The sequence below is a fragment of the Tachysurus vachellii genome, chromosome 12 (genome assembly GCF_030014155.1).
Source record: "Tachysurus vachellii isolate PV-2020 chromosome 12, HZAU_Pvac_v1, whole genome shotgun sequence".
Lineage (NCBI taxonomy): Eukaryota > Metazoa > Chordata > Actinopteri > Siluriformes > Bagridae > Tachysurus > Tachysurus vachellii.
Genome location: NC_083471.1, coordinates 25815347 through 25840264, shown reverse-complemented (window position 1 = coordinate 25840264; position 24918 = coordinate 25815347). Strand labels below are relative to the sequence as shown.

General features: G+C 42.1%; 1 protein-coding gene across 4 annotated transcripts in view; it reads right to left on the bottom strand.

Moving 5' to 3' along the window:
* Positions 1–2523: 2523 nt before the first annotated feature.
* The window catches only part of tet3 (tet methylcytosine dioxygenase 3), a 44514-nt gene continuing 22119 nt past the window's right edge, over positions 2524–24918 (bottom strand). For 2 of the 4 annotated variants that reach the window (XM_060884325.1, XM_060884322.1), the window contains exons 3-11: positions 16452–19311; positions 15096–15186; positions 12443–12536; positions 10276–10484; positions 8843–8993; positions 8540–8629; positions 8022–8159; positions 7508–7835; positions 2524–7337 (exon numbers count right to left, since the gene is read on the bottom strand). In XM_060884325.1, coding sequence (XP_060740308.1) covers positions 5644–7337; positions 7508–7835; positions 8022–8159; positions 8540–8629; positions 8843–8993; positions 10276–10484; positions 12443–12536; positions 15096–15186; positions 16452–19311 — 5655 coding nt within the window. In that variant the 3' untranslated portion in view covers positions 2524–5643. Of the gene's footprint in view, positions 7338–7507; positions 7836–8021; positions 8160–8539; positions 8630–8842; positions 8994–10275; positions 10485–12442; positions 12537–15095; positions 15187–16451; positions 19312–20133; positions 20595–24918 lie in introns of those variants that run through there. The other 2 variants (XM_060884324.1, XM_060884323.1) reach the window with 2 other exon arrangements.

Below are 24918 nucleotides of genomic sequence, written 5' to 3'. Positions count from 1 at the left end.
GTTAGCACGTTCGCCTCACACCTCCAGGGTTGGGGTTCGATTCCCACCTCCACCTTGTGTGTGTGGAGTTTGCATATTCTCCCCGTGCCTCGGGGGTTTCCTCCGGGTACTCCTGTTTCCTCCCCCGTTCCAAAGACATACATGGTAGGTTGATTGGCATCTCTGGAAAATTGTCCGTAGTGTGTGAGTGCGTGAGTGAATGAGAGTGTGTGTGTGTGCCCTGTGATGGGTTGGCACTCCGTCCAGGGTGTATCCTGCCTTGATGCCCGATGACGCCTGAGATAGGCACAGGCTCCCCGTGACCCGAGGTAGTTCGGATAAGCTGTAGAAGATGAGTGAGTGAATGAATGAAAATGTAATTAGTAAATACTGAGGACCACTTGGGGGCATCAGATCTTTGTGTACATCAATATCATGCTGATGCAGGAATAAATACTTTAGGACATGGCAGTTATGTGATTTTAATATCTTAATATGTGGTTATTTTATGCTACACTGTATTTTAAAAAATAATTTGAAATTTTTATTTTTATAATAATGTATTTTTTGTGTAAAAATACATAAATTTTTGGCGCTGGTTTAGGCATAAAGAAGAAAATCAGTCCTTTGATGAGTTAGCCTTTAGTTCGTACTACAAAACCAGCCTACAATTCTATACAGCTGAATAGATTAAGTCTAACACAAGTATCAACCCCTGGTAGCTTGGTAGTGCAGGGATTTCAACTTAAGTTCAGTTAAAAAGAAAACGTTCACAAAACTAGATGGCCAATTATACCAAGCACTCTCATTTCTATGTGACCGGTGAAATTACTCTTTGTGGGTAGGTAAAAATGTTGTGAATCAAATTCACTCATTCATTCACTCATCTTCTACCGCTTATCCGAACTACCTCGGGTCACGGGGAGCCTGTGCCTATCTCAGGCATCATCGGGCATCAAGGCAGGATACACCCTGGACGGAGTGCCAACCCATCACAGGGCACACACACACACTCTCATTCACTCACACACTCACACACTACGGACAATTTTCCAGAGATGCCAATCAACCTACCATGCATGTCTTTGGACTGGGGGAGGAAACCGGAGTACCTGGAGGAAACCCCCGAGGCACGGGGAGAACATGCAAACTCCACACACACAAGGTGGAGGCGGGAATCGAACCCCCAACCCTGGAGGTGTGAGGCGAACGTGATAACCACTAAGCCACCATGCCCCCCTGAATCAAATTCAGATTATTGGTAAACTTTTTATTTTTCAAATGCAGATCGTTTGAATTTGCTTCTTGCATCTTGTACAGGGATGTTTGTTTGTTTGTTTGTTTGTATTACCGATGTGATGATGAACACGTCCCTTGTTCGCCGCCTGTCGAACGATTAACTAGTTATGATCATACCTACCAGTTATGGTTTACCTCTAATTCTATAAATTAACATTCGATGTTGTTTAGTGTTGAAATGAGGATGGTGTTTATATGGTTTTGGAAGTTTTAACGTAAAATATCTTACCTGCTTTATACATACAGGTAATTCTCTATTGTTTTTAATCAACTTTTAAGGCACATTCAAAACAGTTCACAAAATCACTAAACGTCGTACTGTGTCTGGTTGTGTATGTGGTAAATAAAACTGGAATTTCAGTTTAATAAAATATAAACACATGCTGTAAGAAATTATAAGGTGATTTGTCATAAGGCTAGTGTTAGCGTTGTCTCATGACAAATCTGGGGGAAGTGGTAGCTTGGTGCTTAAGGTGTTGGACTACTGATCAGAAGGTTGTTTGTTTGAATCCCACAGCCACCAAGCTGCCACTAATTGGCCCATGACCAAGGCCCTTAATCCTTAACCCTTAGTTGCTCAGCTGTATAAATTAGATGAATGTAGGTCAGTGGTCTTCACTATTATTTTCATGTGAGCCACACTGATAGGACAAAGTCAATATGAGAGCCACTTTCACCGCAAAGTATGCCAAGTTATTCAGTCTTAAATAGCTTATCTGTTTAAATACAATGTACAATATTGCAATACAATAATTACTCGAGTTGCGGATGACTCTTGCTTCCCATCAGTTTCCTCTTTTGTCACTGTCACATTGCTTTGTTGCTGTTCATTTTGTGCGCGGGATTGTTTGATAAGAAATCGATCCATTTTTTAGTCCGTGTGTGTACAGTAAACACAAGTTGTTAACTAGCATGAAACACAAACTAGCTTCTGGCCAAAAACTGGCTATTGCGCAGAACGCAGTGAGTCAGTGACGAGTCAAATAATATATAAATATATATTATTATTTGTAATAGAGCACATTCGTTTTTCTATGCTTCCCTGATTGTTTTTAATGTTATTTAAATGAAAAATAAATTTTAACCACATGATCATATCATCGTATTATTTACTGCCATGCGAGCCGCAGGAGGCTCCGTGAGCCGCGCAACGAGTAACACTGATGTAGGTGGCTCTGGATAAGGGTGTCTGCCAAATGCCACGCGATTTGCAAGTAAGAAAGCACGAAGGTATTATAAACAATATGAGAAGGCAAAGTTATTTTTATTTCTTTCTTTCTTTCATTCTTTTTTTTTTTTTTTTTACTTTTAAAGAACATAAAACAGTATTGTGGGTTTTACCACATACACTATGTATTCACATAATACACCATACAGCTACAAGGAGAGACCAAACAAAAGAAACCTTTAAAACATACTGCATACTTGACATGAAACAATAGAACCAATAACAATCTTTAACTAATAGGAATGTAGCTGCCAGTTATTCGAGTTCATTTTTTTTTTTTATCATTATTTAATAAGTAAAAATTGGCATGATCATGATTTTGATGCTGAATGCTTAAGAGAGGGGACAAAAAGCATTTGAGCTTGAGTGTATTCGTGTGAGACAGAAACTAAGGAATACCTGGGTATAATCAGGAGAATGATAAAAAATATTAACAGTCTATTCATCTCCATAGCATACAAGTTTTCTACCTGTATATCACTGATTCTAAATACCTGCTTCAAGTACCATTTTTCAGTTGTTTGGGATTAGGGTTAAAAAGAGCATTTCTGTGTGTGCGTGTGTGTGTGTGTGTGTGTGTGTGTGTGTGTGTGTGTGTGTGTGTGTGTGTGTGTGTGTGTGAAAACATCTGAGTGCTTTTGAAAACAAAATAATTATAAGATTCTTTCAACATGCTTAAGTGAGGAAAATTTGAAAATGCAGTCAGCACCATAGACGATTCCTATACACTTTAAACCAAGACAACGGCTCATATAAAGATTTTGAAAATGACAGATTTTGCTCTGCGTCTCTACAGTGACCTCTACAGGTAGCACCATGTTTAAAAATTTAACTTCTGACAAATACGAAATCAAGTGGCTTCAAGAACAAAAAATAAAAATAAACACAATGATCTAAAAAAAAAAAAAAAAAAAAAAAAAAAAAGATTTACACCTTAATATTAAACGTATGAAACTCGCTAAGGCGTAAAAATCACACGTCCTATCGAAAATCTGATACAGTGCAAGACACATGCACAGCCTTTCACTCGAACAAGCGCTTTTAAATAGGAAATCGATTAGCTTTTTTTTTTTAATCTTTCAACGTATCTGCGATCGAAGGTGTACGTGATTACATCACGTCACATGATCTTAGCCCGTAAAAAAAAAAAACCTCAGATCGTGTGGTGGTGTAGGTTTTGTTCTCAAGTCTGTCTGGATCATGTGTTGGAAAAAGGAAGCTGCTATAGGTGCTTGTTTAGAGGTATCGGTCTAAGTACAGTACTTATTAAAAAAGAACAGCAGTACACTAAAGTACAGAGGATACACAGCAACGTCCATAAGTGTCAGAGAAAGAGTACTGACCAGGACTAGCTTTCTTCTTCTAGTATTGAGGGTTTAACATGCCGACACTTAAAAATGAAAGGAATCGTTCGGGATTTGTTCCTCACCAGTTAAATAATCTTACCTAAATATTTAATTATTTACATTTCTATCTCTCCCAATAAAATTCCATAAAAAAAATTAGGATTCAAGTTGTCAATATTCCATTATCGTCATTTTTCCTCCTTAAAATCAAGATTAAAAGTGCTTTTATAAAATCTTTTCTTCTATTTACAATTTGTTTAAAATGAAAACAAAATTACAGCAAGCACAACAACAATAATCATCATAGTCATTATATGTAATAAATAATTAAAAAAAAAAAAAAAAAATGTAGATAATTATGCGGATGTAGGCCAAAGACCTTCGGTCTGTAGAGCCCGTGTATTAGTAGCATGTTGTGACCGGGTCAACGTCTCAACATGAGGTAAAGAGCTAAAGGACAGCTTCAAAAGCACCAGACTATCTCTGATCTGTAAGCACCAAGAAGCCTACTGCCTTTTGTAAACCAACTGCAGCCCTTCAGCTCTCCCCACATTTATACTTAGACAGAAGCACCTAAATTCCAGGTATTATGGGGAGATCGGCTGTAAGGGCGAAAGCAGACAAAGAGGCATATGGAAAGACTAGTGAGTAGCACCAAGCCTCTTAAATGATCTCTCTTTCACTGAAGCTTTAGCCTGTCAGCTAACTACCTCACGTTCGGAGGAGAGTTTTACACCTCCAGAAGTTTACAAGTTAAAATAAGTTCGTTTGCGATGCAGAGTACAGGTCCCACGCTAGGAAATTTTAGGGCATTGTTAGGGTGGGTCAAACTGCACTAGCACCTCAGAGAGAGCATTGACTTACTGCTGTCTCATGGATAGAAACTAGATACTGCACCAATAAAGAAACGAGTCAGCACCGTCTGGTTGATGATGAGAAAGCCTCAGGCAATGACATCTATTCAGGTCAGCTGGTTGCTTAACTGGACTTTTTCTGCCGTTAAAGAGCACCTTGGTCCATTGCCAGCTGCAATGATGATGAGGGCAAATGACAGCAAAGACAGGAATAAAGCACCAGGAACCTACTCTGTAGGTGCCACTTTGAGTGGCACTAAGTAGAAAGGCCAGCAACGGTGCCACAGATTCTGTAAATATGATTTGGTCTTACACGGTCACCACAGAATTAGAACTAGCCCACTTACAAACCCCGTCCTTCTCCAGAGTGTCTTGTGTCGTAGACTCTTGGCTTGCATTGATGTAAAGGTGCTGTTTTATGAAGAGGTTGATGGGTAAAAAGCAAAAAAAAAAAAATTAAAAAAAATCCATTCATCTTGTTCACACATTCATATTGAACAAGGAAGAGCGATGAAGACAAGAGCCTCATCGTAGAGGGTAGGGGGCTTTAAACAATCATAATGACACTGAGGAAAAACAATACAATTTAAAATAAAAAATAGTCATCTTCATAATATAACAATACCTGTAATAACATCGACAGTAACAATAGCAATCATAATATTGATAATAGAAATAATATTAGAATCATTAAATTCACTTAGGAAGGGTAAACTATGAAATCCCTTCCATTTTGGAGAGAACAAGAGCACCATAGGCAGCATGTTCATTTGGGGGACTCCCAAACTGCTACCAAAACATGAGGTAAAAAAAAAAATAATAAAAATTAAAAAATTGTCTATCCACCATCTCTCTGGTTGGTCAGGGAGAAGATACAGAGTAGGGAGAGTTTTTTTTTTTCCTGTACTTCCATTTTCTGCAACCGTTCATTCAGAGGTCATATGAAGCAACTGTATGGCCCAGTGACTCGAGTGAAGGCATAGGGTGACGCTGTGACCGTGTTGGTGGTGTGCAGTGTTGGGGCCAGCCGGGTTACCACTTCACGCTTGTCTTTTGTTGGCTCAGAGGTTGAACTTAATATTCCATCTGCCCACTTGCGCTTCTTTGTGTAAGCTTTGATGTCTTCCTGTGAAAGACCTAGAAGAGCTGCCTCTTGTTGCCTCTGCCTTGCTCTCTCAGCTAGCAGCTTCATTTTGGCTTCCCACAGTGCCAGTCCATGACAGGGCTGATTCAAATTCTTATGCTGGTAGAACACCAGGGAGATGCGGGTCGGGTGACTTCGGTCTGGTTTTTTCAAGGGAGTGGTGGCATGTAGCTCCCGTCTGGCACATTCAATAAGAATGGACCCGTGTGCAGGAGCTACTGCTACTCCGCCAATGTTGGGATCCAGGAAGTTGTGCTCGCTGTCCGACCACACCTCCTCTTCTTCTGGCTCTCGTTCACATTCTACCTCACTATCCCAGCATGCTTGTCCGTTCAACTTCTGCAGTGCATCTGGAAACAGGCGACCTTCTGGAGCAGGGGATGGATTGCTTCCTGCTGCAGATGCACCTCCAAATTTCCATGCCTTCTCCTCAAGGCCCAGGGGAGTGGAGCCACGGACCTCTGCAGCCTCAGCCAGCATCTTGTCTGGGAAAGCCCCAACAGGGGTTCCCTGTCTAAGTGCACCATGACCATAACCCAAGGACCCTGGTTGAACCCAAGCTCTGGGCTGTGGACTGGGGGCAGGGCTGACCCAGTGCTGTGGGGTTGCTGGGTGAGGGGAAGGAGCTGGAGATAGACCTGTCTTGAGAGTTGGAGTGGGACTAGGGGAGGCTACTGGAGTACCAGGGTAGGAGCGCCATTGTTGCTGCTGTTGGGCATATTTAAAATGCTGAAGTTGGTTATGGTGCTGCTGGTGAAGCATCTGCTTTTCTGGAGTGAAGGGTGAATTAGCTTGGCCTGGTCTGAGATTTCCATCCCAGCCCTTGGATGCTAAGCTGCCATTGGGTGTGTGCCAGGTGTCGGGTTGTGGGGTGACACTGGGAGTGACGGGGCAACTTCGGACTTGCCCGTCTGTTCTGCTGTCATATAGCGGTACTTCCATGGGCTCCTGCTTGATGATTGGTGTGACACGGTGCATCTGATCTGGAGGTGCAGATGGAGCACGTTTAAGTGGTGCTGTAGTCTCAGAAAGCTCAGACTGGTGTATGTAGCTATGGTTGGTCATGCTGACCCCTTGTTGGTGGTGGTGATCAGCATGGTTTGGAACCAGCCTGGTGTGAAGACTCTGGACATTGGGTTTCTGTTCTTCTCCAACAGCCTTGTGAGAGGTCCCATTATGAGCCATATAACCTAAGACTTCAGGGGGCAAAAGACCTTTCGTAGCATAGTTGTAATTGTAGGGCATCCCTTGAAGGTTTGGATGGAAGCCATTGATGGGGCTATGTGTAGAAGACTGGCTGTTGGAAGGCAGACTACCTCTTGCATAGGGACCAGGAATGGAAGAGTAGGCACCATTCATACTGTAGGTATCATGACACATTTTGGCATTCCCAATGGGTGGGTAGCCATTCAAGGCTCCATTGATGGCCTGAAAGTGGTCAGCTGATTCTTTTTTGATGGTGGGCTTCACCTCTTGTTTTGGAATTGCTGAAAAGAAACAAAACACGGAGATAAAAATATTTGGTTTGTTTGCACAAAATTGTCAATACACAGATTTTCCCACATAAAGAACAATGTTTACTAATTGCTATGCTACGCAGGATGCATGGAACATCCAGACAGTTACTGTGTCTGCATACAGTATGCAACACACTCACCTTTATTGCCATGCAGAGAAACTTCTTTCTTAATTGTCTTTTCTGGTGTCTCAGACAGCTGCTGTCTCTTGTTCTTTTTCTCAGACGCAGCTTTCTTGGCCTCTAGCCGCCGCTGCCGGCAGGACTTGGCAGGCTCCGGAAGCTTCCGGACCTCCCGGCGGAACTTGTCAAGCACCTGGATTGCACCGGTTTTCATCTTTAGCCGCTGGTTCTCTTCACTGCCAAACTCATCAGTCAAAGAAATCTTATAAAGCGGAAGCACGTGCAGCTGTTCGTCCTCTGGGATTACGCCCACTGCCCGATTGTCCTCTTTTGTAAGCGTGCAAACCTGAAAACAAGAAATTTGTTTATCAAATATTATTTAAATAAAAAACAGTTTTAGATATATACTTCCCTTACTTTACTTCCTTGTGCTTATCTGGATATATACAGTATATATGATAAATATCAACTATAATGCACACCCTAATTCCTGACACTAACACATGCACACACCCACACTTGCACCACGTACCACAGTGCAGCCGTTATGGAGGTTATGTTGGTCTTTGTGAGCATGGGCACAGAAGTCCATGCATGCAGTGATGCCAGAAAAGGGTCGTCCTTCTTTGAGCCCCAGCCGACAGTCCAAAGCCATTTTCTCAGTTAAACACTGCAGAGAAAAAAGGAATACTGTTTGCAAACAGACAGAACACATTTTCTATTCTCACATATCTTTATGCTGCACTTGCAAGAAGCAGTGAGTTGACTCCTAACGCTAAGGTTGTGGGTTTGAGTCTCGGGCCGGCAATACCATGACTGAGGAGCCCTTGAGCAAGGCACCGAACCCCTCCAACTGCTCCCTGGGCGCAGTTTGGAGCAGTTGTGCACTTTGGATGGGTTAAATGCAGAGAACGAATATGGGTAACCATACTTAGCCGTATGTCACGTCACAAATCTTAAAAATCACATATTCTTGGTTAAGTTAAAAAGGCAGTGATGTTAATCCTGAGACAATTATTATTTCTGAGAGGATCATTTGGCAGCTCTTACCTGGTTTTGGTATGCCTGAGGGGCCAGCATCTTATATACAGGTGCCACTTTAGTGGCCAATTCCTGGAAGTTATCCCTGAGAAGTTCCTCCTGTGGAGTGAGAATGCCATAACATTGTTAGTGTGAAACAGCTTAAATAAGATCTAAAATATGAACCATTTTCAATTTGCATTGAAATACATGGCAACTTCTTGTCCATTTCTTTCCACTGAGGTCTGTCATTTGATTATAGTAATAAGCCTCATAAAACCGTATATACTGTAATGCAATGACAAACTTTATAATCAAGGTACAGTCACCAACCTCTTTGGGGTGTTCTCCCTGCAGTCTGAATTTGCGGGGGATTTTGCTGCGAGCATATTTACACCCATTAAAGTACATGCTCCAAGAACACCCAAAAGAGAACGAAGCACCGCAGGTCTCGGGGTCTTTACCCTGGCATGCACAAGTACGGCTGCAAAAAAAAACAAAGCTGCGTTTGAAAACACGATCACAACTCTTAGAGGTTTTCTGACTTATCGAGCTGTATTTTTTAACCAATCGGACTCGAAGTTGTCCGATAGTCGACGATCACATATCCCGGAAACTCCCAAACTCATATTTCGTGGAAAGACCATGATTTAGACGTCCGTTCTCACAACTTACACGTTCACCACTGTGCCTAAAGTAACACTTATTTATTTCACTTTGTCAATGTACCTGTAACAGAGACACTCACTTAATTTATGCCTTTATCAATGCCACACTGTCTCTTTACCTCTTTGTCAATCTATCACTCTTTGACTCTTGTCTTTCAACAAGCCCTATTCGGACAGGATTAGTTTTACGTGGGGATGTGGGGGTAAAGTAATTATTACCAGAGCTTCTCGGTGATTTTAGTCCCATCCGAATGTGCCATCTTGGTAATCATTACGGACAATTTTACCTTCTGTAAAAAGGTCCAGAAAAATTACCTCAGGTAATACTAATCCCGTCCGAATAGACCCGCTGTAAATATGTACTGTAAAATTCCGTCATTTCCTGTTTAAAAGTAGTTTTTGGCGCATTTTGCAAGCATGGAGGTGCCGTGTTGTCTGTTTGCGCACGTGATAACAGGAAGCAATGTCATACGCACATGACGACAAGGAGGTTACTGTGGTGCGTAAAGCGAGTTACCCCTCCCACTTCTGCTAGTTTTACTGAGATGTCTTGTCCCGTGCGAATTGGCCAATTAATATTACAGACGTCCTGAGGTAAAATTGCATTACTCCACGTCCCCACGTAAAACTAATCCCGTCCGAATAGGGCTTAACACTCCCTGAACTTTCTGGCTTTCTATTTGGCTTACACTACTTGCTATCGATCTTTCTACCAGTAACTTTCTTTTAGTCTTTCAATATCAAACTATCTAACAGCTTATATAACAGTTTCAGTCTCTGACACCATCTATGTTGATTGTGTTGAATTTTACGTATCTAGTTCATTTCAAGATCTGGTTTTAACGCTCAGGTTAAAGCTTAGACCATTGTGCTGCAGGTAGCTTTAAACCAGAGCCAAACCAATGGGCTGCAATGAACAGTTACTTAACGCTATAAGCACCAAAGCTACCTGCTGCAAAAAAAAAGTCATAAATATGCATAATAGATGTTGAAAAATGCACATTATGTCATTGAAATTATATCTATATCTTTCCAATTTCATTCAGGAAGCAGCGTAGAAATGTTTAAGAGAAAGATGCAGATTTTTTTCTCACTCACTCTTCATTGAGGCCACAACGGCGACTGGTGGGGTTGCCGTATTTGGTGATGGTCTCGGTGATCTCTCGATAAAGTTTATCACCAAGAGCCTTTGGGATGCCCTCCCATGATATAATGACAACTATGATAACAGCGTTGGCACAGTGGTGCCCGGCCCGATGCCTCACCAGGCACAGCAACTTCTCTTTCTCGCTGCTGCGACGGATCACCTGCAGGGGGCAGACGGGGAGTGAACGAAAAAAAAAAGTTATACATAGATACATTACAAGAATATTGTTCTAACATTTAAACAAACACCAGTTTTTAAACACTCAGAATTATGTAGCCTCTGGAAATCTCTTAATATACACAAGTACGTACTGTATATATACACAAATTACTCAAAGTAACGAGTGAAACGCTTTTGCCTTGACGTGTTACTAAGAAACCGCAATATACGTATATAATGTGCTCCATCATAAAGATCTTCCTGAGTCTGAAAATTTAGTTGTACCTGAACTACAAAGTACTGACACTGGAGAGTCTTGAATGACAATATTAAATAAACATTTAAATACAATTCACTGTAACATTTACACACACTTTTAAATCCACCATATCGTGTTCCTATAGTGTATAGAATATACTATAGCATATATACTATATAGAACTTTACGACAATAATGCATTATCATAAAGGCATATTAACATTTTATTCACCTGTAATATTTATAACATTTATAGATATATAAAGCATTAGGTCAGGCATATGTGTAAATATATCGTATGAAAGAAAAACGACTAATAGCTCCTACCGTGTTTATTTAGCTATCCAGAGGCAACATATACTGTGAGTGTTAGTTGAGTGTTCATAAGTATGGACACCTGACCATCACATCCATACTGTATGTAGGCTTTACGCAAACTTTACGTTCCTTCAAGATTCATAGCACGCACTTCATAGCAATCTTTTTGTAGCACAACGATGCTGCTATGCACAAATTCAGGTCCAATGAGAGTTTGCCGAGGTCGGCATTGGAAAATCGACTGGTCTACACAGACCCCTAATGGAAAGCCTTACCCAGGAGGGAAGCACATACTGTATGGGTATGATTGGTTTGGTGTCCATTTACTTTAGGCAATGCTTTTGTGTACTGGTCAGGTATTGATTGTGTGCACCTATTTGACTCACCTATGCAAGTAGAATGAAATGCAAATGATTATATGGAAATAGACATAGCGACAGACGAACAATAAAACGCCTCTCCGCATGTATTATAAACACTTATTTTACTTTAACTAGTTTTATCAACATTTTAATGAAAGCTTTATACATCACTTATATGCAGAAGTGGATTATCCAGGGGTAAAATTTTGTTTCTGGTAGAATTATTTAACCTATAGCTCCACTGACTTATTTACATTTACAGCATTTAGCAGACACTCTTATCCAGAGTGACCTACACTTTTATTTCAGTTTACACACCTGAGCAATTGAGGGTTAAGCGCCTTGCTCAGGGGCCTGCAGTGACAACTTGGTTGACCTGGGATTCGAACCAATGACCTTCCGATCAGTAGTCAAACACCTTAACCACTGAGCTACCACATCCCACGGTATAAACCCACAGTAAGATACAGTCCAATCCCCTGCTGCTTTATAGCCTTAAGCCCTATTCGGACGGGATTAGTTTTACGTGGGGACGTGGAGTAATGCAATTTTACCTCAGGACGTCTGTAATATTAATTGGCCAATTCGCACGGGACAAGACATCTCAGTAAAACTAGCAGAAGTGGGAGGGGTAACTACTTTTAAACAGGAAATGACGGAATTTTACTGTACATATTTACAGCGGGTCTATTCGGACGGGATTAGTATTACCTGAGGTCATTTTTCCGGACCTTTTTACAGAAGGTAAAAGTCGCCGTAATCTTTACTAACATTGTCCGTAATGATTACCGAGATGGCACATTCGGATGGGACTAAAATCACAGAGAAGCTCTGGTAATAATTACTTTAACCCCACGTCCTCACGTAAAACTAATCCCGTCCGAATAGGGCTTTAGGCTAATGATAGCAGATGTTTGTCTCAGCAAACTGTCAATGGCTGCTTCTGAATGCTGAATGTGTAACCTGTATAATTATAATTTCCTTAAGGATAAACCATTTAAACGCATCCATTAGACTCACCCATTTTGCGATAGGACATCCCTGGGAGCTCTTGCCTTCCCTTCCTGTGTACACTACCTTCTCAATACGGATGGCTTCACCCTTTTCACCGTACCTTCAGGATTAAAAAACACGTTTACTTTCATTTGGAATGTTGCTTAAGGAACTTAAGAAGATACCTGTTATAAAATATCATATCACTCGAGATAATAAAGCAAAGCGTCTCGATTTTTAAGTTTAACAATTTCCCTCCAAATGGAGCTCTTACCATTGTTGTAGCTGTTGTGTGTGTGGGGGGGGGTCTACTGTTTAGAATTTCTTTATGTTTTGCTGTTTATGTGCCTTGAATGCAAATACCTTAACACTTGGTTAGACCGTTCGAGTATCTTTTGAACTAAAGCCGCACATTGAAGTTGTTTTTCTGAGCTTTCTGGTCCTAAGCACTGTTAACAAATCTTGATCATATTCATTCATTCATTCGTTCATTTTCTACCGCTTATCCGAACTACCTCGGGTCACGGGGAGCCTGTGCCTATCTCAGGGGTCATCGGGAATCAAGGCAGGATACACCCTGGACGGAGTGCCAACCCATCACAGGGCACACACACACACTCTCATTCACTCACGCAATCACACACTACTGACAATTTTCCAGAGATGCCAATCAACCTACCATGCATGTCTTTGGACCGGGGGAGGAAACCGGAGTACCTCGAGGAAACCCCTGAGGCACGGGGAGAACATGCAAACTCCACACACACAAGGTGGAGGCAGGAATCGAACCCCCAACCATGGAGGTGTGAGGTGAACGTGCTAACCACTAAGCCACCGTGCCCCCCTGATCATATTCAGCTTAGGGTTAAAACACAAGAACTGTATTTACATTGCTAAGGATTTTTCATGTGTTACACATATATGCACATATGTATGCATTAGATATTAACAGGAAACACTAATTGCATGCATCGATGGCATCATAGTCAATGCGGAATCCTTTGCACAGCACCACTACCCCCACCCCCCAACATGGTCTTTTAAATTGGAGAATAATGGTAGCATCATTGAGGCTTAACACACACACACACCATGCATTCATCAACAATCACACACTTCAGTGAAGAAGGATCAAGCTGCATGGGGTGGCCCAAGCTGGGTCAGAGGTCACGTCAGGATCAGCTTAGGGTCCAAAATTTTGAGCTGTTATGTCAGTCTTGATGGCACAAACAGATGCAGCCCCCACTCCCAACTCCTTTTCAACTTACCCCTCTGGGCTTTTGGGGTAATGTGACTCAGCTCTGTATTAACAGAAATACACTGACGGTGTGGACACTCAGTCTCCTTGCTTTAGTTTTATTAAATAAATACATCCATTCCTCCTACTTTCTTTTTCTTTCTCCTTCTCTCTTTTTCTTTCTCTCTTGACTGTATCTGCTGACAGTGATTATTTCCTCTTTACTCCCATTGCATTATGGGTCAGGGATTCCCTAGGGATGCTATTGCAGATGCAGAAGGGAGGAGGGGACGGCAACAGAGAGCAGGAGAAGGAAGCAAGGACAAGAAATGGAGCTGAGCAAATAGAAACGGAGAGGAGACATTTTTATCCACAGCTGTGACAGAGTCTCATGCCAGGATCTTCTGGCTAGAGCGCTCTTATAATTCTCACTGTAAAAACAGGCACAAGGGGAACTAGTAAAGCAAATTATACACAGATACAGGAATAGTTTTTCCCTTTCTGTAACGTTCAGCGCCGGATAGATATAGCAGCTGAGTTTGTAATCATGAATTTGTTTCACGTGTAAATGATATCTGAGTTTTTGTTCAGCTATAATGCACTTTTTTTTACATACAGCTTTCTTTGTTAATGAGGTTCCTGTGTTGGTGCAAAATTCCAGTGTGTAAGGAAAGAGAAAAGGTAAGAACTAAAATATTTGAAACTGATTCCAGTTTTGTTGGATCGTGTTCATCGATTACCGATGCAATTAGAATATAGATTAACAATATATCAGTAGAAATTAATTGTGAATTTAAGCATGTCCTAAAGGAATTAAATAATTAGGTTATACTCTAGATCGGGGGAGGGCACGGTTCGCCTCACACCTCCAGGGTTGGGGGTTCGATTCCCACCTCCGCCTTGTGTGTGTGGAGTTTGTTTGTTCTCCCCGTGCCTCGGGGGTTTCCTCCCGGTACTCCGGTTTGCTCCCCCAGTCCAAAGACATGCATGGTAGGTTGATTGGCATCTCTGGAAAATTGTCCGTAGTGTGTGATGGCACTCCATCCAGGGTGTATCCTGCCTTGATGCCCTATGACGCCTGAGATAGGCTCAGGCTCCCCGTGACCCGAGGTAGTTCGGATAAGCGGTAGAAGATGAGAGTGAGAGTGAGAGTGAGAGTACTCTAGATCAGGTGATAAATATTTATTAAACTTTTTATGAAACAAAAAGTAAAAGATTTTTACCCTAACACTAACCCTAACCCTAGACTAATCTTACTACTAGCATAAGAGCAGTACTTGGTATTCTTTAGTATCCAATTAATGGATATAACGCTTTATACATAATATATACACGTTAATACCAGCCGAATCCCTGATATCATGTTCACCCACTGATGCAAACAAAAGGAACACTAGAGGAAGGGCATATCAATGTTACTGGAGCTAGACTAGAGTTTCTCACCTGTTTTCCATAAGCTCTCTTATTGAAGCCACAGTTGGCCCTGATCCCAAATGATTGTAGTATGGGCCTTCATCTTTCTCTATGATTTGCTCTGGGGAAACAGAAAATGAAGAATGTGAAAGGAAGGACCGGTAAAACAAATGACCTTAATGAGTATTTTTATGGCCTTGGTTTCCACAAATACGCTTTATGCCTTTAAATTCAGGCGACCGTATAATAGTAGATGAGCATAAGAAGCCAAGATGAACAAACTAGACACACCCTAACGTCGGTGTAGAATCGCGACGTTATTAAATATACTACTTTAATGTAGTGTTTGGCAAGGAGTACTCGAGGAGTGAATCATTGTGTGTGTGTGTGTGTGTGTGCGCATGTGCATACGAGTGCAAACACTCGTCTGGGGTAGAGGGAACTTAAGGTCACATTCCTCTTTAGGTGTCAGTAGTAAAATAGTTGTGGCCAGAATGGGAAGTGACGGAGAAATAAAGGAGAAACGCCTGCGAAAACTGTAGAAAAGATTGTAGAGTAGCTCATAATATGATCCATTAGCATGTTTATATCTCCATAGTGTTTTTGATTACAGTTTTTGTTTTTCCATTTTGCTCTTGACTGTGTGTGTGTGTGTGTGTGTGTGTGTGTTTGTGGGGTTATTTTACTAGGGAGACTGGTTGCCGGGTGACCTTAGTTACTGGGTGACAGTAATAAACCAACAAGCATTCAGCTACAGCTGGTTATACACATTGACAGGATGCAGACATTTTGAACTAATTTGAAATAACATTTTATTCATAGTCTTTCTTACTGAAAGAAGAGAACATTAGGTTAGATCGGCTATACGCGAGCTTTCTTTTCACCGTTCTCTCTGTTCGAATGTCTACTGTACACACAGCATCACGTGCTACATGAGCAAAGTTTATTTATCTTTACTTTCCACAGCTCTCATAAGGACCCAGTCATGGCCTGTGTTTGCTGTTTGACAGAATAAGAGAAAGAATTGATTGTAGATGTCAGAAGTGTCTGGCAACCCCTGGGTCTAATATGACACAATAGACCCCTTCTATAAGGCCTATTGTTCCTGCTGCCTACCCCCGAGGAGAGGCACTGAGAGAGGGAACCCAAAGTAGAACGCATTCTCAGACACTCAAAGAAAAATCATTGTTTGAATCTGTTGTAATAATAGTAATCATTTTAAAGTATTCTTGATAAAGATGTTTTAATAAACAACTCAAGAAACTCTTTCTTAGAATTATAGCTCCGAATACACATAAGTAGATAATTAAGACCTGCAAAATGTGACAGAACCATGATGTGAAATGGCTGAATGAAGCCAAGAAGCCCAGGATCTAGGATACTCACCCACACAGTCACAGATGGGGAAGTCTGCTTGAGAATTCTTTACAGGTGTATCCAGAAGACTCTTGGTTGGGGTATCTAAGTAGTGTAGCGGAGATTCCAAAAAACCTTTTAGTGAAGGGGATGAGGGAAAACTCTCTTTTGTGGGTGTATCTAGATTCTCCCCTGCAGTGGAGAAATTGGCAGTGGTGGAAAGCACCGTTACACCGCCAGATGATTCAATCTTCATGCGTTTGGTCGGGGGAGAGCAGGCTGTTGTGAAGGGGTTTACAAGGATTTTGTGATGTTGTTGCTGCAGATACGCTTCTGTTGCCAGAGCCAGTAGCTGATCTGAGGGCTTAACATCTACTTCACACTCTTCATCTTCTTGTTTGATGGCAGAAAGCTGGTTGGAGGACATGGATGTCTCTGAATTCTCTCTCTCAGCCGGCTTCAGATTGGGTTCAGGCTCATTTGTTGGGACCAGAACCTTGTTGAGTTTTTCTAGGTCTGGTGACTGGGGTCTGGCTTGTCCTGAGTTGTCCTGATTTGGATGTGACTCAGTTACTACATAAGGAGCAAAGCCTTGCTCTGGAGCATCTGTGACAGTGGTAGATGTGTCCCCAAATTCTTCCTCAAACTGACGAATAAGTTCCTCGAATTTTGGATCTAAGGAACTGAGGCCACATAAAGGTGGAGTGGACTGAGATGTGGCAGTCTGATTTGTGGAAGTGGTGGCAGCCAGGGTGCCCTCAGCTACTATGGTGGGTTCTGAGCTAGTCAGTTCTTCCTGGCTAGGGGGCACAGGGACATTATGAGGGCTGGAATTTAGGGGGGTGTTTCCAGAGATGGGAGTACTACTGCTGTTTAAAACTGATTCCTGAGATTGGGCAGGAGCTGCCTGGCTCACTACCACCTGAGAGGAGTTATATGGGGGTAGACAGGGAGGAAGTACATCTTCCATGACATTTAGAGATGGTGTAGGTTGGGATGGTATACTCACAGACATGCTTGGCTTCTGTATTGCAATCTGAATCTGTGGGAGAAAGAGAGGCTGAGAAGCTTTTTGCTTGGGCTTTTTAATGATAATCTGTTTAGGTTTAGGAAGAGGTGTGCCCAATGGACCAAGCAGTCCACCCATAGGCTGCTTAAGATGAGGAGAACTGTGTGTGTTCTTTTTCTTCTTGGGTTCTCTGGGTTCCTGCTTGATAGTTAGAGCACTCTCCGGTGTAGACTGTGGCCACCATTTGCGGAGAGTCTGGCATGTCATTGGTGCTCGCATATCGAAAGTTTGATGACCAGAAAAGAGGTTACGTTTATGATGAAGGTGCTGTTGCAGTGCTGCCTGAGTTGAGTTTCTAATAGACTGAGAAATCTGCTGGCTTTGAAACTGCTGCTGACTATTTAGCATTCCATCAACTGGAAAGTCCCTATTGTTGACCTCTGGTTTGACATGAGGCATCACTAGGTTGTCCTTCAGATTTTGAGGTGGGGCGGGAAACTTGAAGGTAGTACTATTGTACTTTCCACTTCTGTCTCCTAGAAGCTGTTTCAATTCAGACATTGGGTCACTGCTGCCATGGGAAGGGTGTGGAAAACAAGCCTGATTTTCAGATTTTAACATCCATGGATTCCTAGGAGAGCTTTTCTCACAGCTTGCTCCAGTGCTCTGTTGCCAGTGGTGAGGTGATGGACTTGGGGTTGATGGGTGTGAGATTGAAAAAGGGGAGTTGGAGGGCCTGTATTGGGAGGATTGATGTGCGGGACCCTGTGACTCAAGGCTGTGTTGCTCCCATGAAGCAGAATTTTGTTGAGTAAAATGCCCAGATGAGAAAGATTGGGGTACAGTGGAAGCAGGCAATGATGAAAGGGATCCAGGTGAAGAAGCAGTTAATCGCAGCGCATCTTGGGTTTGAGATGGGGGCTGAACTGAAGCATGGTTGGAGTTTCCAAATGTTGACTCTCCCACAGGCCCACTAGTGCCAGATAGTTGGGTCAGGGCCTCAATGGCAATAGCTGTCTGTAGACTGACATTCCTCTCTTTAGCAATGGATAGCACACTTGGAGAACAGGGAATAGGTGGTAGAGGGCAATAAGGTCTTGGGGCAGGAGGCTGGTTAACAGAGTTCTGTGATTGTGGTTCTGACCCACAAGTGTTGTTTGCACCATTTGGTTGAGGTTGTGGCTGAGACTGATAGTGTTGTTGTTCTGTCTGAGAAGCACCAGATAACTTGCAAAGACCTTTTTCCTGGCCATTGCCTGCCATTTTGATCTTCTTTTCCAGCCATTCAAGGTAATCAGGACAGTCAGGTCCATCGCAGTCACAGTTTGGCGGTTTGTGACCATGACGGGCTTGATTTAAAGCCATCTGGAGGGTGTTCAGATCCTCTGAAGTGCAGTGCTGATCATCACCAATCCATGTTTTTTGCTTATTGTCATCCCTTCGATTGGCCATTTCCCGGTTGAATTTCTCATACAGCTGTGTATTAGGGTTATGAGTAGGTTGAGGAACACTGCAAGGGGGTAAGGAACCTGCACTAGCTGAGAAGGCCACCAGAGTTCTAGCATTCTCCATGTCTACGCTGTCCCCCAAGCTACTTGTGCTCTGGTCACTCCAGCCTGCTTCCTGCTGCTGAGGGGTAGAGGATACTTTCAGATTCCCAGGTCCCCATCCCTGTGACTGGGGAAGACATGTTAATGTCTCCTGGTTCTGGTGGCTAAGCTTTGCCAAAGTTGCACCTTCAAGACTATTTATTTCTTCTCCATGCTGATTGAGCCCATTGGACAGCGCCTGGTTCAATACGCCTTTGTCCAGGCATCCATGGTCAATTTCCATCTGGCCACTTCTGCTGGGGCCATCCACTGAACCCGCCACTGAAACAGTCTGCAAAAAATATATATAAAAAAAAGATCGAAACATTAGATAACTCAAACCTGCTAATAGTTAGTGTGTAAATAGTTTTGAAATCCGATGTTAATTTCCTGATCAAGTATACCGAACCTTTGCCAAAATACTATGAGCTAAAAGCCACCACCAGGTTTCCGAACTAGTCCTAAAGTGCCAAGTTTGGTGATTTCAAAGTTACCAACTTTATTTGTGTGAGTGTATTGTGTTTTTTTTTTGTTTGTTTGTTTTTGTTTTGAGTTCATCGGCACGCCATCAGCAGGTAATAACGATAAATAGCTACCATAAACGTGCCGTTCCTTTACGTTCACCTTTATAAGGACACGGACACCTAACGCAGACACCTAACACCTGATAAAAGCAAAAAAATTTTGTAGTTCTTCCACTCCCACAGTTTTATGATGCCAAAACAATAACACACCCAACCAGAATGTGCTGCCCGACTAGTTTTCTCTGACACACGTGTTTGTGTATCATAGAGAGCCCTTTAAATGCACTGTGACGAAGACCAGCTTCTGGCATAGAGCCATATCATTGGTCTCTACACACACACAGCTATACGTGTGCAAGCGAACGCACACCAGATGCCCAGAGAGTATGACAGCACAAAGCAGAAAGGAGACCGGCATGGAGGAGGAGTGCAGGGGGGGGGGCGCCTGAGAGCAGACAGCTGGACACATATCCACACGGATAAAGACACACACAAACGCATAACACACAGGCTGGTGCCATCAGGACAATAATATACGAGGGCGATTTCAGAAAAGACAGCTGAATAAAATAAGTCAGAGGTGTACTTACATCGTGGGCGTACGGGTCCTGATAGAGCAGACGCAGAGACAATGGACGGTGGAGTAGACAGGAAAGCGCATGGGAGGTAGCTGCTAGTGAATCTTTTCTTCCTTTCTCGTTTTCTCGTTTTTCCCTCTCTGTCTCGGTGCGGCATGCACACGCACGTGCAAACACGCACACCTCCCCCACACACGCTTGTTCTCTCGATCTCTCTTCCTCCAGCCACCACTGCTGCTGCAATCCCTCTCTCCCCTTTTTCTTCTCACATTATGTCTCTCCGCTCCTCTCCGCTCCTCTCGTCCCTTTCTCTGTATTCCCTTTTTCTCGTTCACGGTCTGCTTCGTCTTAAACCCCTCCTCTCTCTTTCTCTCTCTCTCTCTCTCTCTCTCTCTCTGTGTGTGTTGTTACTCTATCACTCTGCTCTCCCTCCCTCTCTTTTCTCCCTCACTCTTTCTTCCTCCTTTTTCTCCTCCCCCTCCTTTTTTCAGCTTGCGCAGTGCGAGAGAGGCCATTATCTGATTCACATTGGGCACGTACTATGGAATGGAGGAGAGCGCCGTGAACGGGGGGACGAATGCTAGTGGCAGCCGCAGCGGACAGACAAGAGACAGAATGAGATGTGCTCTCATATGAGCACCATTTTTACATCCGCTTCCCTGAAAGAAGACGAAACCGAAAGAACAAGTCGTGCTTTTGATATTTTGAAGTTTGTTTTGCAGCTGAATCTCGAACTGCTCAACAACATGGAGGCTGCAGCTGTTCAATCTTCATGCTGGCTCCAAGCGCAAGCAGCTGTTATCAGCTACAAATAATACAGAATAACTCTTAACCCAATCGAGTGGCTCGAACCTTTCCCTTTATTCACTGTACACGTCGATGCATATTTTTATATTCTCTTGCGTCGTATAGAGCGGCTTTCAACGCTCGCTCTTCACTAATACGCTTTGCTCTCAAAGATTCGCTGCGTATTTCTCATCATATCTTTTTATCGTGTCTTCTTTTTGTATCCAACTTTGTTTTGCTAGCATAAGAACTGTAAACAAATCATTTAAAGGTCATCCACCCAAAGCAGGAGCAGACGTACGAAAACCTTCGTACGCATGTTTAGTTTGATAAATTGTGTATGAAGACGTTTGAGATCGGCCCGATGCGTGAGATACGCAGGGGACGGAGCGATGATGAAACTGGAACCACAAAATAACAAGAGAATAAAGAAGAAAAAAAAAGCAGAACAGGATGAAGAACATATATAAAAATAAATACCCTCATGCATAAAATAGATCGTTCACGTTTGCCCCCGAATCGCGTTTCTTCCAACATGAAACAAAGGAGGGAGAAAAAAAAAACAAAAAAGATGACGGAGCGATGCAGGACTCCAGAGAAGAGAAGTCCACAATGTGGAAAAACATGTAATCTGTTCATCCTGCTCTCAAAATCACATTCCCTGCTTAGTGCTCATCATGTTTCTACTTTCACAGGGTAAAATCTTCCCCTCTCTCGTTTCTCCACCAGCTAACTGCCTGTCCATAGCAGATCGACTCTTTTCTCCTTTATTGGTTTGGATATCTTTTGCAAATTTGCTCTCTCCCTCGATCGCTAGCTGAGTCTTAGCGTCTCTATAAACCGATGTCTCCGAAGAAGAACGGATTGCACGGATTCATCAGTCACAAATGATAGCCAATTTCTCGAATTGGATTATACGCAAAAAACCCTCTCACTATTATCTTCTTATCCCTAAGCAGCCTCTCACCATTTTCATTATTTTCCTGATGCACTTGCTTTTTTTTTTTTTTTGCTTGTCTACAGTTCCGAATCAGACGGACGGAGAGACTCCGTCTTGCTCTTTCACTCTCCAGTCCAGTCACTCCAATCAGCAAGGTCGCCACTGGCTTGTATACAGCAGAGGCAAGACAACTCAAAAAATGCACGCACACACACACACACACACACACACACACACGCACACATATGGGCGGAAGTAAAACTGCTCAGTCACTGGCGGTGGGTAAGTGGGTGAGGCGTGAGAGTACAAGCAAAGAGAGTGAGTGAGAATGACATCACTGTTACATCATCAAAATCCCACCCCTCCCACCCCAAAGCGGGCACAAGTAGGGTACACAGATGTGTCGTACCGCACGACGCGAAGGTCTACCCCACCTCATACATGCACAAGAACGTTTATTCAACCAATCACCCACCCACCGGTCGGATTACTCGCTCCTTAACCTTTTTAATCTCTTGCTGGTGACACCGTACTCCTTTTATAGTGCATAGTGAATTCTATCTGCAGAACAGAAAGAATATTCACAAAAATATAGCACTGAAAACCAAACGTTCGTGCACAATTAGCCACAAATCGTTTGTCACGAAGGCCAAAAAAATCGAAGGATTTAAAGAAAGGGAATTTGGAGATCCAGATGGCAACGTTCACCTTTCTTAAGCTTGTGACCAGAACGTATACAAAGGATAATGCAAGTTCTTCATATGATGTACATCATATAAATCTGATGCTAAATTCAGCATCCGGTGCTCCAAACTAAACCTCCCATACTGTGAGTCAGTACTCCAGTATAACGCTTCAATCGAATGTTCTAACCAAAGGCACGACCCAGATGTTCTAAACCAATAGTGTAACGGGATACGCCTCAGAATTTAAACTGAATACTGAAATCTATGCAACGCACTGACCGCATATGACGTAATCATCCCGTCTAATACGTCGATCTCAAGCGTCTGCGCTTTATTTCCAAACGTCAGCAAAGATCCAGCGAAGCCAACCCAGGTTCTAATAATACTGTATAACACAATACAGTGCCCTCCACAATTATTGGCACCCCTGTTTAAGATGTGGTCGTGGACTTCTAAAAATTCCTTTTTTATTAAACAACATAGAACCCAAATGCAAAAAAAATAAATAAAAATCCAACCTTTCATTTAAGTACGTTATTTTGGTGGTAAAAAAAAATAAATAAAAATCACACATTTAGAAAAAAAAAAAAAAAACTTGAAATCATGTGTCCCACAATTATTGGCACCCCTGATGTTAATATTTTGTACAACCCCCTATCACAAGTGGCAATTCCACCGACGGTAAGAGAGCCCAAGTTATAGTTCTATATTGTGTCCTTGGCCAAGGTCATATTATATTATGACCAGTCATACATCTCTGCCTCAGTTCCTCAACTTCCTTTGGACAAAACCAATTGCCAAATTCTCAAATAGTTCATTTCAAAAATCAGACATTTTCACAAAAGATATGTGAAAGCCAGATAAAATGCTTTAGGAGATGCTAAACAGTGATCTGAAGGCATGGATTAGGGTCATTCGTGAATAACTCACTTGTCTTGCTGATCCTGTCAAACAAGACAAGAGAAAGTCAAGTCAAGTCAAGTCAAGTTTTATTGTCATTTCAACCATATAAAGCTGTTGCAGTACGCAGTGAAATGAGACGATGTTTCTCCAGGATCAAGGTGCTACATAAAACAAGACAGGGCTATAACGACATGTTTGTAGTCTTTGCCACATAAAGTGCAACTGTGCATCCTGGTGCAAACAGTGCAGAACAAGACAAACAAGACAGACAAGACAGTGCAGGACAAAAGACAGTGCAGGACAAAAGACAGTGCAGGACAAGAGACAGTGCAGACACAAAGTTACAAGACAACACAAAAAGTACAAAAAATGCAATACACAAAAGACAATAAACAGTAAACAGAAACAGCGCCGACCGACCGGCGTACGTACTGTATGTGAATACTGAATGTTCAAACTATTTAGTGCAGTAACATCAGTAGAGATGGTCTAATGCTGGTAGAAACTGTAAACAGAAAAAGAAAAGAAAACAACTGGAAATATAAATATATATATTAATTGTTTCTTCAAAAATACAGTCTCTACAAGGTTCCTTCTTAACTATGTCAAGTGTTTTGGATCTACATGAGTACATGAGTAACTCTACATGAGTAACCATGAATACAAGACAATGTGAAACAAAAACATCGGCCTTAAGTTTATGGAAAGTTTATGTCAAGAGAACACAGAAAGTCCTGTAACTTCCTCAAAAAAAAAAAAGTAGAAGTGACATTTGTGTTTCCTCCAAACAAGAGCAGTAACAGTCAACACATTTAGAGAACGCAACGCAACGTAAGTATGAACGGGTGACATTAAACCGAGTAACAGCACACTGACTAACAGTCAGAATGCTTTTATTTAAGGCACAAGATTGGAATGTGTTTCTCTAACTGATTATATAAAATGATTATACCGACATTTAAAGCTGTAGTTTCTAATCAGTTCTTTAAGCTTTGTACTGATTTTTATTGCCAACAGGAAAAGAAATAATCTAAGAATTTCTACCTGCACTGCAAACAAGTCAGAAAATAAGTTTAAAACATAGATAAAGGATAGAACATCACTTTAAATCATGAGACACCAACAAGCTAGCCGCGTAACCTCGGGTCACAAGACGCCGGTATCGTACTGTACGGTGCCTCGCAAAATCGCACCCGCTGAACTTTTCCACATTTTGACACGTCACAACCACAAAGAAAAATGTATTTTATTGGGATTTTATGACATAGACTGAAATAAAGTGCCACGTAATTGTGAAGTGGAATGAAAATTATAAATGGTGTCCAATTTTTTTTTTTTTTTACAAATAAATATCTGAAAAGTCTGGTGTGCATTTGTATTCATCCCCCTTTACTCTGATACCCCTAACTAACATCCAGTGAAACCAACTGCCTTCAGAAGTCACCTAATGAGTAAAGAGTCACCTGTGTGTAATTTAATCTC